Here is a 16,656-nt window from a genome sequence, read left to right as displayed (position 1 = left end):
GTTCGACAAGAGGTTCGTGAACTTACACCACTTACTGCCCGAACCGCCCGTTTCTGAGCCAAAAATATCCTTTTAGAATGGGAAGAGTTACCCCAAAATATAATACCATACCACATGAGCAAATTAAAATCAGCTAAGTAGACTAATTTTTTGTGTCAAATGATCACTCACTTCAGATACCATTCAAATAGTAAAAATGGCAGCATTATGTCTTTGAGCAAGATCCTGAACATGGACATTCCATGAAAGTTTACTATCTATCTGAACACCTAGAAATTTGAACTGTTCAGTTTCACTAATCATATGCCCATTCTGTGAAACTGAAACGTCAGGTTTTGTTGAATTGTGTGTTGGAAACAGTAAAAACTGAATCTTACTGTGATTTAGCATTAGTTTATTACTGTGATTTAGCATTAGTTTATTTTCTACCAGCCATGAACTTCGGTCATTAACTGCACTATTTGAAAGAGAGCCAATGTTGCACACAACATCCCTTACCACCAAGCTACTGTCATCAGCATACAGAAATATTTTAGAGTTACCCGTAATACTAGAGGGCATATCATTTATATAAATAAGGAACAGGAGTGGCCCCCACACTGATCCCTGGGGCACCCCATACTTGACTGTACCCCACTCAGACCCCAAATCACAGCCATTATCATCAACATAGTGAATAATGACCTTTTTCTGTCTGTTGCTAAAGTAAGAGGTGAACCAATTGTGAGCTATGCCCTGTATTCCATAATGGTCCAACTTCTGGAGCAATATTTTGTGATCAACACAATAAAGCCCCTTAGTTAAATCAAAAAATATGCCTAGTGTTCAAAAGTTTTTCTTTACCCCATCCAGTACCTCACAGATAAAAGAGAACATAGAATTTTCAGTTGTTAAACTGACTTCTAAAGCCGAACTGTACATTTGATAGCAAGAAGTGTATTATAAAATGATCAATTATCCTTTACATACACAGCCTTTTCAATAACTTAAGCAAACACTGTTGGCATACAAATAGGGCTAAAATTTTCTATATTATCCTTTTCTCCCTTTTCATAAAGCGGCTTCATTACTTAGTACTTTAATCATTCAGGAGACTGAGCATTCCTAAAGGAAAAATTACAAATATGGCTAAATACAGGGCTAACATGTGCAGCACAGTACTTTAATATTCTGCTAGGCACTCCATCATATCCATGAGAGTCCTTAGTCTTCAATGATTTAATTATTGACTCAGTCTCCTCCTCATCTGTATCACTGAGGATTATTTCAGACATCACTCTCGGAAAGGCATTTCTTAAGAAAGTTATACGATTCCCTGTAGAAACTAAATTTTTATTTAATTCACCAGTAATGCTCAGAAATTGGTTGTTAAATACTGTACATATATCTGATATATTAGTAACAGAAATATTTTTACTATGAACTGACTTAACATCATCGACCTTGCGCTGCTGAACAGACACTTCCTTCACAACTGACCATATGGTTTTAATTTCATCCCGTGAATTAGCTATTCTATTTACATACCACATACTCTTTGCCTTCCTAATAACATTTTAAGCACCTTACAATACTGTTTGTAATGGGCTACTGTAGCCTGATTGTGACTACTTCTAACATTTTCATATAATTCCCGCTTTGTTCTACATGATATCCTTATCCCACAAGTCAGCCACCCGGGCTCCCTATTACTGTTGGCATCCCATTTAGAACATTCTAATGGAAAGCAACTCTCAAAGAGCATGAGAAATGTGTTAAGGAAAGCATTATCTTTATCATCTATGTTATCAGCACTATAAACATTCTGCCACGCTTGTTCCTTGCCTAGGTTTAAGAAACTCTCTATTGCTGTTGGATTATCTTTCCTACATAGTTTGTAATTATATGTGACATTTGTTTGAGTACAAAAACCTTTTAGTGTTAAAATTTGTACATAATGGTCTGAAAAGCCATTCACCCTTTTACTAACAGAATGCCCATCTAGTAATGAAGAATGAATAAAAATATTGTCTATGGCTGTGCTACTGTTCCCCTGCACCCTAGTTAGAAAAAAACAGTGTGTGCATCAGATCATATGAGATATCTACCAACATCCATTTTCTTACACCATCATATACAAAATTTATATTGAAGTCACCACATATAACTAATTCCGGTACTTCCTACAAAGTGAATCAAGAACCCTCTCTAACTTGAGCACAAATGCTCTGAAGTCAGAGTTAGGGGACCTATAAAAAACAACAATTAAAAGTTTAGTTGCACTAAATTCAACTGCCCCTGCACAACATTGAAATATCTGTTCAGTGCAGTACCGTGACACATCTATGGACTCAAACAGAATATTGTTTTTTTTTTTTTTTTTTTTTTATGTACTAGAAGGAGTTGTCTAGGGGAAACTTCTTCAGTTTGTTTTCAAATTTTACTTTGCTGTCTGTCAGACTTTTTATATCGCTGGATAACTGATGAAAGATTTTTGTTGCAGCATTGCTCACCCATTTTTGTACTAAAGGTAAACTTAATGTGGAGTAATGAATGTCATTTTCTTCTGGTATTTTAGTTATATACATCCTTGGTCCTTTTGAAATGGATTGCATTTTTACAAACTTCTTAATGGAATCCATACATATTATAAAAATGTATGTATGTATGTTCCACATCTACTCCAAAACCATTGGACCAATTTCATCTGAACTCTATACACATATCCCTTACTGTCAGTCAACAATCGCTATGGGGGTAAGAACCACTTACCTATCATAGTTCAGGAGACACGAAGTCATAAACAATAAGATGCATGAAAAACTGCCGCATCATGTATGACATTTAAATGTATAGCTAACTCTATTCACAACATAATTTTCTGATAGTATCCACATAGTCTGCTGAATCAACCTACACAAATATATCATTGCATGACATGTAGTTCAAGAGATAAGATGTCATAAGAACGGAGATACACGAAAAAAATTCCGCATCATGCATACAGTTTTAATGCATTTATTTGTTACTACTAAGACACTCCACACACACACACACACACACACACACACACACACACACACACACACACACTGAAAAATGCTCCTACCGTAGCACAAAAAACAAGAATTAGGGATGGAAAAGAATGGAACTAGTTTTTTGAGTTATCTGGCAGCTTCAGAGAGATTTAAATTAAAACATTTTGACATATTCATCTTTTTTACTTGTTTGTATTAGTACCCATGTCATGTAATACACAAATAAAAAAATGTTTTGCATCACCTCGGTTCCGAGAGTTCTGAAACCTGTACAGAAAACTGGAGTAGAGATCAACGTAAACATCATTTCCACCCTTCTTATTGCTCATGAAAACCACACATTGCATGTTGTACCACAATACAGTGAGAACTTCGGAGGTGGTGGTCCAGATTGCTTTACACAACAGTACCTCTAATACCCAGTAGAAAGTCCTCTTGCACTGATTCATGCCTGTATTCGTCATGGCATCCTATCCACAAGTTTATCAAGGCACTGTTGGTTCAGATTGTCCCTCTCCTCAATGGCAATTCAGTGTAGATCTCTCAGAGTGGTTGGTGGATCACATTGTCTATAAACAGCCCTTTTCAATCCATCCCAGGCATGTTTGATAGGGTTCATGTCTGGAGAACATGCTGACAACTCTAGTCGAATGATATCACTATCCTGAAGGAAGTCATTCACAAGATGTGCATTGCATGATGGAGGCGAGAACTGTCATCCATGAAGACGGATGCCTCGCAAATATGCTGCCGATATGGTTGCACTATCGTTCAGAGGATGGGACTGACGTATTGTACAGCCGTTACGGCGCCTTCCATGACCATCAGTGGTGTACGTCGGCCCCACATAATGCCATCCCAAAACAGCAGGGAACCTCCACCTTGCTGGACACTGTGTCAAAGGCGTTCAAGCCTGACCAGGTTGCCTCCAAACAGGTCTCTGATGATTGTCTGGTTGAAGGCGTATGCAACACTCATCGGTGAAGAGAACGTGATGCCAATCCTGAACGGTCCATTCAGTATGGTGTTGGGCTCATCTGTACTACACTGCATGGTCTCATGGTTGCGAAGATGGATCTCGCCATGGATGTCTGGAGTCAAGCTGCGCATCATGCAGCCTACTGCGCACAGTTTGAGTCATAACAAGACGTCCTGTGGCTGTACAAAATGCATTATTCAACATGTCTCCATTGCTGTCAGGGTTCCTCTGAGCCATAATCTGTAGTTAGTGGTCATCCACTGCAGTAGTAGCCCTTGGGTGGCCTGAGCGAGGCATGTCATCAACAGTTCCTGTCTCTCTGTATCTCCTCCATGTCCGAACAACATCGCTTTGGTTCACTCCATGATGCCTGGAGCCTTCCCTTGCTGAGAGTCCTTCCTGGCACAAAGTAATAATATGGGCGTGACCAAACTGCAGTATTGACCATCTAGGCATAATTGGACTACAGACACCATGAGCCGTGTACCTCCTTCCTGGTGGAATGACAAACTGATTGGCTGTTGGACCCCCTCCATCTAATAGGCGCTGCTCATGCATGGTTGTTTACATCTTAGGGCGGGTTTAGTGACACCTCTAAACAGTCAAAGGGACTGTGTCTGTGATACAATATCCACAGCCAACGGCTATCTTCAGGAGTTCTGGAAACTGGGGTCATGCGGAACTCTTTTTGATGTGTGTGTAATGCATCATGTCAAGTAGAAAACATGATACATGACGTCTTGTCATATAACCTGCACATGCCATCCAACATGACATTTGTCAAGTTGTACAATATGAATGACACAAAGTATTATTAAAGTTTAGGATGCATGCATCCCCACTCCAGGATACTTTCTTTATCGATGGACCCCTATGCTCAGAGACTTCCTACTGTAAATGCATCCCACTATCTAGAAGCAAATAAATTTGTGTCTATTTGTTCTTACACATATCACCATACATGTAACAGGGGGGTGAGTTTGGGAGAAAAATGGTCCCTCGGGAGAAAAATGGTCCCTCGGGAGAAAATAAAAAATCAACCCCGACCCCCAACACCCAAAAATTAAAACATTGTGTTAGCATCCATCCTGGAACAAACCCCAGAAATCTTATTCCCCCAGAAAAATGTTTACCGTATTTACTCGAATCTACGCCGCACTCGAATGTAAGCCGCACCTGAAAAATGAGACTCGAAATCAAGGGAAAAAAATTTCCCGAATCTAAGCCGCACCTGAAATTTGAGACTCAAAATTCAAGGGAAGAGAAAAGTTTTACGCCGCACCTCCAAATTGAAACAAAGCTGATTCATTGTAATATGAGACACAATTCAGGTCGAATGAATGACTAATACAGCTACAGTAGTTTGGTTCGAGTCGTAAGCTTAGCAGTTAAGCTTTACCAGGTAGCCATTGCTATGCGTCAGGCACTCCGTCCGTATTTATACAGGTACCCTTCCTTTTTCACGTGCTTCGTTTGGTTTGAATCGATTGCTTATTTTTCTTTGATCTGATAAGTGCCATTCTCTTTGTTATAGGTGTTAACGTCACTCTAGCTGAAAATGCATTATTGTACTGTGTCATGCATTGTTTGTCGCATTCTGATGATGTGTGTTTACGACCTGTCGCCACTCGCGGCATGGCTTGCTTTTGTGCGCCCTACCGCCGCTTACAATTAAAAAAAAGAGAGGAATTGTCTCATTAGCGAAACAATGGCAAGAGACTGCTATTTGTTGTTACTTACACTGCTGCTTTCTTTGATAATGATCAACAAGAACCAAATAATAGACTGCGTATGGTAGAAGATGTTCTGAACGAGAGTTCAGCTAAAAAATTTTCTCAGTTTGAAAATCTTTGCAGACGCCTCTTTTGTACATTACATTCAGCACAGAAATTAGTCATCTTAGATTTAAAAATCTAGTCAATTGCCGTGCTTCATTTCTGGCTGTATCACTATTAGGCATAAGAATAATACGGATATACATGACATTATATGTATATTCTTCCGCGTTTGCTGTTGTCTCACACTAGTTTCGTACTTTATTAGGCAGACAGGACTTAAATGAGATAGCAGCAAACATGAAAGAATACATGGCAAAATGTTTATATTCATATTATTCTTATGGTGGCGAGAATACTGCATGTGATTCACAGTTCATAAAAGTTCCTATTAGCAACCATCTCTTCTCACAGGGAGGAAAAAATTCAGAACGTAGAGTTGGCCATATTGACAAACACCCCAAACAGTCTTGCCAGTCGGATTTTCGTAGTATACTGAAATGCTGCTACATTCGAAGATGAACAATACGGAATTTGTATTTAGTTTGTTGGATAATGTATGAAAATGCAGTGGTCGAAACTTGGAGCGGAGAAAAAAAGCTCGTCTTCCACCTTTTTTTTTTTTTAATTTTTTTTTTTTTTGTTTTACTGATGCAGAGGTTTTGGTGCCAGTATTTATCTTTATGCCTGCAAAGTGCAAAGAATGCCTGTGTAGCGCTACATATTTTCGTCGGCAGAAGTTAGTTGTGGCAGCACCTACCAACATTTTTCAGAACTTCCGCTTACTTTGCACTCGATTCTAAGGCGCAGGCGGTTTTTTGGATTACAAAAACCGGAAAAAAAGTGCGGCTTAGATTCGAGTTAATACGGTAACTATTACATGCATGCTCTTCAGCCACACAATATTTTGTATTTGTTTACTATGGCCGGCGAATCTTCTCGATTTTGGGCACGATCAGAGACTTTAGCCTACAAACTGCAAGATGCAGGTGTGCCAACACCCTGCAGCTAAGAGAGCTCACTGCACTGGAGAAGTAGGGCTAACTCATAAAAAAGTTCAAGTAAGTCAAAATGCGTAAATTTAAATATTTGAAGCTGCCAGATAAATCCAGAAGCTAGGTCCCTTCTCTTACATCCCTGGCTGGGCCCAAAATTTATTTGCCTCTTTTTGTTTTATGATAGGAGTATTTTTCATTCTGGTCCCCCAACTTTTATCTACCAATATTTTGACATTATGGTCTCCATAGCTTGGGAACTGATGTAGATTTCGATCATTTCAGGCAATGGCCGATTTATATTGTCTTTCAAGTCATGTTGCTTGAGTTGGGCATCATCAATAGTCTGGCTCCTCTATGGATACCTGCCTGGTACACCTGAACCTGTCCAGAATAGCTTACTGTGTCCACAGAGCACACAGGCCTCAACACGACATCGAGGTCACATGCCTGCAGGACTTTTGTTTTATTTTTTAATTTCTTTTCATATTTTCATTTTTTGTTATTTTTATTGTTTTGTAATTTTGTTTCATATTTTTTAATTTTGTTTATATTGTTAATTTTCTGTTTTATCATTACACACATTGTAGCCATACACGCTTGAACTTAATATATAAGCATTAGAAAAACAAGCATAAATACTTAATAAAGTGTCACAAAACACGAAATAACACCAAATATAAATACAATACTGAATGAAACATTAAATACTGTGCAAAGTTCATGATAATAATGTATATAAACAGTTATATTATGTAGATAAACTTACAATATGATCATATTACATAGACGAAATTACTTAAAAGCTTATTGCATCACATGCTGAACGATACATGCAACAAATAATAAGCTCTTGAAAAGCATACATCTTATTATTATCTCTGAACTTAAAATTCTTGGCAATGTTTATTTAAAGCATGCAATAATAAAAATTGAAAATTAAATAACCACCACTACAAAAACTCTTGAATAATTTTGCCACAAACTGTTACAACAATAAGTTCGAATCAGGTATGAGTATGATTGACTGAAATAAGCAAAGCAATATCAAAATAATGTATGTCTGACAAAATAACATCAACTTTCCAATACTGAACACAAACTGACGAACTTAAGCTTGTTTTGTCCAAAAATAAATGTTCTACAAGATAGCATAATAAAAAAAAGCAGTAAGACATTTTCTGCTGATTAGAAAAAAGTGTCCAAAAATTATTTTACAGCAAATTTTGAGTTACAGTAGTTTAATTTTTTCTGTGGTCATCAAGAGAGTTTTAAAGGCTCGATGAAACAGTATACAATTTTGTACAAGGTTAGGCATAACTCTAGTTTGGTACATGCATTGTTTTGGATGGATAAAGATTTTTTGATTATTTTAAGCCACTGGTGAATAAGATCTTTAACATATAAACAATGAAACAATAGTCATCTCTAATAAACTGTTTTTTTTTTATTATATCCAAATGCACCACTTAAAATGCAACACATTTCTACAAAAATCAGTTTCTTGCACAAACGTGTGGTTTTTCACATGGAAAAACCTGGATGATGAAAGATTTTTGTAAATACTTCTTATAATTAGCATAACAATATTTTTATCATCATCTGTATCACTTTAAACCATCTCAGCAAGCGTCATTCATGTAAAACCAGATTTTATGTTGAACTGATCTGCGCAAGTCTGAAACATCCAACTGGTGTGCATAAAAACACTCACAAAAAATGTATTTTATGCATATAAAATACAAATAAAGCTAGATTTTTTAAAGCGAGTTTTCAATTTTATCATAAGAATGCATTTTTTGTTTATATGATTCACTTTATACCATTTCCCAACCTTCAATTTACCCAAGAACGAATTCTACATACTACATTTAGCTCAACTTTAAACCCAATTCTTGACAATGAATAAATATTATTGGATAAAAAATTTTTAGTTTTGACATTATCCATTTTCTCTGTGCAAAGTTTGAACGAATCACACAAGCTTAAAGTATAGAACTGGTGAACTTCAAAAACCTTCCAGAAAAACATGTTTTCACACGTGAAATCCGAGGAACAAGTTCTGACACACCAGTGGACCAAATTTGAATTATCTGTTCCTGCTCCAGTCTGAAATTATTTAAGGGTGACTGTTTATTCCTGTAAAATCTGAATGAGAGCGACTGTTTCTGCACATAAAATCTGAACAGTGCACATACAAACAGTGCCATTAGCTGAGCATTAATTTCAGCTCCATTACAAGTTTTTTCAAAAGAAATTTATCAATTTCCGGTTTGTCATTCTTTGCTTAATGTGCTATTACATGGCTGTAGTAAGACAGATGTTCCTACCTCAAACAGGAACCAAACACCAAAACCACCCCTGAAACTGCGATTCTGTACAAGGCCATTTCATACTTATTTGCTACAGCACTTCTGCACTGTGTGTGTGTGTGTGTGTGTGTGTGTGTGTGTGTAATTTTTTTTCTATTTCTTTTATTTTCTCTTTTTCCAAAGCAGTAATCAAAATGCGCAACTCCTTAAGGTGATTATGGGTGAGCACCGTGTATTACTCTTACAGCACATTTTTGAGCAGTTAAAACTTGAAGACTTACTTTCTTAATGAGAGTTATGCCTCAACATTATTCCCTATCCCCCTCCCTGAATTTGGCAAACTGTGGCCCACAAAGAACTTAAGACTTCTTGGCTTTTCTTGTCTTCTCCTCCGAGAACCTCTTCGTTCTTTCTTTTTCTCTCCTCCTCAGAAATGACCCATTTGGGCCTCCTGTTTGGTGGTCTCTCGGGATTATTTTATTCTGTTAACTCTGCTTCTGATCTACTGTGGGTCACGTGTGGCATAATTCCAACTTATGCTGCAGCCATCTTCACCTCACCCATTTCAATTTTATCTTTAACCACATGATGCAGCTGAAGATCCTTTTGTTCAATTTGCATTCATCCATCCGTAGTAGGTATCTGTAGAACTTCAACCTCCATTTCCTCATTGTACCTGTGATATTTTCAGTGTACTTTTAGAGTTATCTGTTTTTCGTCTTCTTTCAAGTCCCATAGTAGTCTTCTGTGGTATGAGTATTTTCCTCAGAATGTTCCTTTTTTTTCTTTTTGAGCTCCTGAAGCTCCCAGTTTTTATTTAAAATAAGACATACCAAAGTGAACAATCCTTTGGGTTGAATGAAAATAGGCAAAATATGTCAACTTACTGATTTGTTTCTCCCCAATGTTTACAGCAATTCTACGTGCAAAAGTGGCTGAACCAACTCATTTTAGGAGTTCCAAATTTGTTCTCTCTGTTTAAATTTTCATCAATATGGACATCTAAAAATTCTGAAGTTTCCACTCTAGTTATTATTTCTCAGCACTTGTTACACCTAAGATTGGTGTAGTACCTCTAGATGTGCAGAACTGAATAGGTGGTGGTTGTTTTTTGTTGTTGTTGTTGTTGCTGCTGCTGCTGTTGTTTGACAGTGAGGCCATTCACAGAGAATCATTAATTGATGCTTTCAAGAACATTTACCCTATTTTCTGTTGCTGTATGTATTCTTGGATTGATTATAATTCCATGCCATCCAAAAAAAAGAACTAATTGTGCTTGTTGTATATTAGATGGAAAGGTCTTTTATATAAATACTAGAAATAATAGTGAGCCTCAGATTGAGCTTTGGTCAACCCCATAAATGATTTCTGTTCAGTCCGAAGAAGCAGAAGAAGAATTTGACAAATTAAATTCCATTTTCAAAACCATGGTTCATCATTTCTTTCTGGACCTATCAAAAAAATATTTTCTATTTTTTGCAATACGACAATTTTTATGTTGAAAGTACAAAGTTAATGTTACTCAATGAACTTCAGCCAGTGACACTACATGAAAGTAAGATATACCAAGATGAAAATACAAATAACTGATCACCATTATGTTAATGTTGTCATGGACTTCAGTCCAAAAACTGGTATGATGCAACTCTTCATGCCACTCGATCCTGTGCAAGCCTCTTCATCTCAAAATGACTACTGCAACCTATATCCTTTTCAATCTGTTTACTGTATTCGCCTGTTGGTCTCTACAATTTTTATGTCTCACACTTCCCTCCAATATTAAATTCATAATCCCTTGATGTCTCAGAATGTGTCATCAACTGATCTCTTCTTCTATTCTCTTCTTGTCTAAAGTGTTTATCATCCATGTTGCACTTTCATATAGGGCTACACTCCAGGCAAACAACTTCCGAAAATACTTTCTCATACTTAAATCTATTTAGATGTTAACAAATTTCTCTTCTCCAGAAACACTTTGACTGCCATTGCCAGTCTACATTTTATATCCTTTCTACTATAGCCATTATCAGCTACTTTGCTGTCCAAATAGCAAAACTCATCTACTGCTTTAAGTACCTCATTTCCTAATCTAATTCCCTCAGCATCACCTGATTTAATTCAGCTATGTTTCATTATACTTGTCTTTCTTTTGTTAATGTTCATCTTATATTCTGCTTTCAAGACACTGTCCATTTTGTTCAACTGCTCTTCCAAGTCCTTTCCTTTCTCTAACAGAATTACAATGTCATCAGCAAACCTCATTATTTCTTCTACCAGAACTTTAATTCCTGCTCCAAATTCTTCTTTGGTTTCCTTTACTGCTTGTTCAATGTACAGCTTGAATAACAGTAGGGATAAGCTACAATCCTGCTTCACTCTTATCAACCACTGCTTCCCTTTCATGCCCCTCAACTCTTTTAACTGTCATCTGGTTTCTATACAAATTGAAAATAACATTTTGTCCCCTGTATTTTACCCCTCCCACCTTATAATTTCAAAGAGCATATTCCAGTCAACATTGTCAAAACTTAGAAAAAAGTTTACAAACACTACAAACATAGATTTGCCTTTCCTTATCCCATCCTCTAAAGTAAGTCATAGAATCAATATAGCTTTACATGTTCCTATATTTCTCCCAAATACAAACTGATCTTCCCCAAGGACGGCTTCTACTAATTTGTCCATTAATCTATATAGAATTCCTGTTAGTATTTTGCAACAATTTCTAATTTAACTGATAGTTCAGTAATTTTCACACATGTCAGCACCTGCTTCCTTTGGAATCACAATTATTACGTTCTTCTTGAAGTCTGAGAGTATTTTGCCTATCATACCTCTTGCACACCAGATGAAATAATTTTGTCATGCATTGCTCTCTCAAGGCTATCAGCAGTTCTAACAGAATTTAGTCTACCCCAAGGGCCTTGTTTCAACTTAGGTCTTTCACTGTTCTATCGAAGTCTTTTCGCAGAATCATATCTCCCATCTCATTCTCATCTATGTGCTCTTCCCTTTCTATAATATAGCTTTCTCCTTTGTACAGACACACAGTAAACTTCTTCCACATTTCCCTTCTTTAGTTAGGACTGGTTTTCCCTCTGAGCTCTTTATATTCATACAGCTGCTTCCTGTTTTCTCCAAGAGCTCTTTAATTTTTATGTTGGTTCTCTGTCTGTCTTTCCCCTAGTGAAATATGCTTCTAAGTCCTTAGATTTGTCCTCCAGCCATCCCTGATAAGCCATTTTTCAATTCCTGTCAATCTTGTTGTTTAGATGTTTGTATTCATTTTCACATGCTTCATTTGCTACTTGTTTAAATTTTCTCCTGTAATCAGTTAAACTTAATATCTCCAATGTTATCCAAGGATTTCTACTAGGCCCTGTCTTTTTACCTTTTTGATCCTCTGCTGCTTTGACTAATTCATCTCTTAAAGCTACCCATTCATATTCTTCTGTATTCCTTTCCCCTGTTATAGTCAACTGTTGCCTAACACTTCCTCTGAACCTCTCAACAACCTCTGGGTCTTTCAACTTATCCAGGTCCAATCTCCTTAATTTCATACCTTTTTGTAATTTCTCCAGCTTTTATTTACAGTTCATAACCAATACATTGTGATCAGTCCACATCTGCCTCTGGAAATATCTTACAATTTAAATCTGGTTCTGAAATCTGTCTTCTTCCAGTGTCTCCAGATCTGTTCCACGTATACAACCTTGTTTCGTGATTCTTAGACCAAGTGTCTGTGATGATTAAATTATGCTCCATTCAAAATTCCACCAGGCGGCTGCTTCTTTCATTCCATCACCCCCCCCCCCTTCCCCCCTTGTCTATAATCACCTATTACTTTTCCTTTTCTTCCTTTTCCTACTATCAAATTCCAGCTCCCATCACAATTATATTTTCATGTACCTTCACTATCTGAATAATTTATTTTATCTTCTCATACATTTCTTCAGCCTCTTAATCATCTGTAGAGGTAGTTAGCACATAAACTGTGATGGATGTGAGCTTCATGTCTATTTTGGCTACAATATTGTGTCCACTATGCTGTTCATATTAACTTACCCGCATTCCTATTTTCTTATTCATTATTAACCCTGCTCCTGCATCACCCCTATTTGATTTTGTATTTATTGCCCTGTATTCACCTGAGCAGAAGTCTTGTTTCTACTGCCACCAAACTTCACTAATTCCCACTATATCTATCTTCAACCTATCCAACACCATTTATAAATTTCCTAACCAATCAAGGGCTCTAGCATTATAAGATATATAGAATGCCAGTTTTGTTTCTCCTCATGACGACATCATCCTGAGTAGCCCATCCGGATATTTGAACAGGAGACTCTTTTAGGTCTGGAATATTTTACTCAAGAGGAAGCCATCCTAATTTAACCTTATAGCACAGCTTCATGCCCTCGGGGAAAAATCACAGCTGTAGTTTCCCCTTGCTTTCAGCCATTCGTTGAGGCACACAAGCCATCCCACTAATGGCAAAGTCCATGGTTCATGGTGGGAGGGGGGGGGGGGGTATGTTAATATACAGAGATAGAAAACACAAATTTTAATTTTTGTGTAATATATTTTAACTTACTTCCATTCTTACTCCTGCAATGAAATTGTGTGAATCCTTACCACTTCAGTGAAACATCTAAACTCTCAAATAATTAGTAACCTCCACCTGTTAGTAAACAAATGGTACTTTACCACCTTTATGTGGTTGGCCTGAGGGCCAACGGAAGACCGAATGTAATCAAGTTCTTCATCAGTAATCCTTCTGTCCTGCTGTGGTGTCTCAGTTACAAAGGCACCCCATGCAATGCACCAACATAGACCCACCACACCTACAATACAGAATGCAAATCTTATACCAAACCATAACAGTATAGTATAATATCCTACAATGATATTATTATTATTATTATTATTATTATTATTATTATTATTATTATGAGAAAGTGTTCAAGTCACATCATTTCTGAGCTAAAACTCAATTTCCCAAAGACATTCATCATCTTTTTTGTCAGGAACTGACTGACTGTCAGGACCAATGAGTGCCTCTTAAATAGTAATGGCCTGGCTTACCACTGGTGGAGTGATGGCATTTGGGGTATGATTTGTATGTACAAATGTGGGAAATGAACAGTGAAACAAGTGGAAGCCTCGCCCCCCCCCCCTTCCCCCCATTTAATTATATGACAGAAGAAGAAGGTGGATTGCCCAGAGCAGAATAAATTCATTTTGAATTGCATTTCTAATTTTGATGCTCTCTGAATCCTCCATTTCCACCACCAGATTCCATGCTCCACTATGATTCTAGTATCCACACTGGTCCTGGTAGACAGTCAGCTCCAGGCATACAAAATGGTGAATCATTTCAAGAGCTCAAGTTTTAACTCAGATGTGGTGCAGTTTTAACACCAAGAGATTATTATATATGGATTCCACTGTGAATAACTCCAAAGACAAATAACATAAAAAGAAAGTATACATTAAAATGCCTAAAACACATTATGCACCAATATAAATACTTCTTAGACACAAAGAAGATTTTAATAGAAACTGCAAACACAGACTATTCCAACTGACAATAACAAGCATTACAATAGATATGCCACTTAAAACAGAAGTAAAAGTTGCTGATAAATAGGTAAGCAAATGCAGCTGTGACAACATTCTTCAGCTCAAGGAAACTAATAAAACAGCTGCAAAAAAATCTTAAATAAAAACTTGTGCAAGTTGTAAGTCTGTAGAGATGCACCACCACATGTGTGATGCACACACATGCGTAGGCTTTCCCCCCCCCCCCCCCCTGCCTCCCTCCCTACCTCTCCCAACACACATACACCAACTACATTTTCATAATGTGGAGCATGCAACATCTTTGATTATACTAGAGGTATTTTTACTGCAATATTATATGATTTCAACACAGTCATACACTTTACATTGGGAAAAAGGAGGCCCTACCTGGTATTTGGTAAGTGGTCCTACAGAAAGCTATTAGCAACAGAATCCCACAGTTATCCTTACCTCCAGTTACTGTAAGCGAAGTCATAAGAGTAATTAGATCATTAAGAAATAAAAATTCTGCTGGTGTGGACAATATTTCTAGTAAAATACTGAAACACTGTTATAAATTTGTTAGTCCCATCTTATGCAACATATACAATGCATCCCTACAAGATGGGATTGTCCCTGACAGACTTAAGTTGGCTGTAGTGATTCCTCTCTTTAAAAAAGGTGATAGAAGCATTGTTACAAACTATCGCCCAATATCCCTATTAACTACCTTCTCGAAAATTCTAGAAAAACTCATGCACAGGAGGATTGTAGACCATCTCAACTTCCACAGTATCTTAAGCAAAAATCAGTTTGGTTTTCGTGCCAGTCTTTGTACTGAACAGGCAATATTCTCTTTCAGCAACCAAGTTTTGGAAGCCATTAACAAAAAAATGTCTCCAGTGGGTATTTTTTGTGACCTTACGAAAGCCTTTGACTGTGTAAACCACCAAATTCTTTGGAAAAAGGCAGAATACTATGGTTTAGGTGGTACTGTTGGCTTGTGGCTACAATCATATCTACAGGATCGGAAGCAGACTTTAATGCTAAATGGCTCTTCTGGAGAACCTGCCTCATCTGAATGGGGCACGATAACATGTGGTGTGCCTCAAGGCTCTGTTTTGGGCCCACTGCTTTTCCTCATCTTTATTAATGATCTTCCTCTTTGTTCTGAGACAAACAGCAAATTTACCCTGTTTGCCGATAATACCACAATTCTAATTGACGATTTGATTGATCATGATCTTGAACAAACTACAAATACTGTTTTTAATGACATCTTAAATTGGTTCTCCTCAAATGGTCTCTCACTCAATGCAGATAAAACTCATTATATGAGGTTCCATACATCACAAAGTAATCCCGATGAAATTAACATAAAATGTAGAGATCAACCAATACAGAAAGTTGAAGATACAAAATTCCTGGGTGCTTACATAGACAGTAAATGTAATTGGTCAGTTCACATTCTTCATCTATGTAAAAAACTTAGCTCGGCAACATTTGCACTACGGGTAATTTCTTCAGTGGCTGAAGTTGACACTATTAAGGTTGCCTACTTTGGCTACTTCCACTCCTTGATGTCATATGCTATCATATTCTGGGGGAACCAACCACTTGCAAAAAAAGTTTTCACCATCCAAAAAAAAGCAATCAGAATAATGTGTGGGGTCCATCAAAGACACTCTTGCAGGCACTTGTTTCGGAAGATAGGTATCCTAACAACTGCCTCACAGTGTATTTTTTCCTTGCTGACCTTTGTGTGCAAAAATTATTCCATCTACCAAGACAACAGTAAATTCCATGGTTATAACACCAGAAACAAAGACAATCTACATTTCGAAATGAAACGTTTCACTCTGGTACAATAAAGAGTTTACTACTCCAGCATTAAGCTGTTCAATACTCTACCACTACATATCAAATGTGTTCATACAGAACTGCCAAAATTTAAACAAGTTCTCAAAGATTACCTGACAGAGAAATCTTATTATACTGTGGATGAATATCTGAAAG

At 37.1% G+C, this 16,656-nt stretch overlaps 1 protein-coding gene across 3 annotated transcripts in view; it reads right to left on the bottom strand.

The window, feature by feature from the left end:
- LOC126202890 (vesicular glutamate transporter 1-like) overlaps window positions 1-16,656 on the bottom strand; it is a 128,489-nt gene that overhangs the window by 51,695 nt on the left and 60,138 nt on the right. For 2 of the 3 annotated variants that reach the window (XM_049936956.1, XM_049936953.1), the window contains one exon: window positions 13,786-13,922. In XM_049936956.1, coding sequence (XP_049792913.1) covers window positions 13,786-13,922 — 137 coding nt within the window. The remainder of the gene's footprint in view (window positions 1-13,785; window positions 13,923-16,656) is intronic. The other variant, XM_049936954.1, reaches the window with a different exon arrangement.

This window comes from Schistocerca nitens, chromosome 9, assembly GCF_023898315.1.
Source record: "Schistocerca nitens isolate TAMUIC-IGC-003100 chromosome 9, iqSchNite1.1, whole genome shotgun sequence".
Classification (NCBI taxonomy): Eukaryota; Metazoa; Arthropoda; class Insecta; order Orthoptera; family Acrididae; genus Schistocerca; species Schistocerca nitens.
The sequence above is the reverse complement of the archived record's forward strand: the minus strand, read 5'-3'. Positions and strand labels throughout refer to the sequence as shown.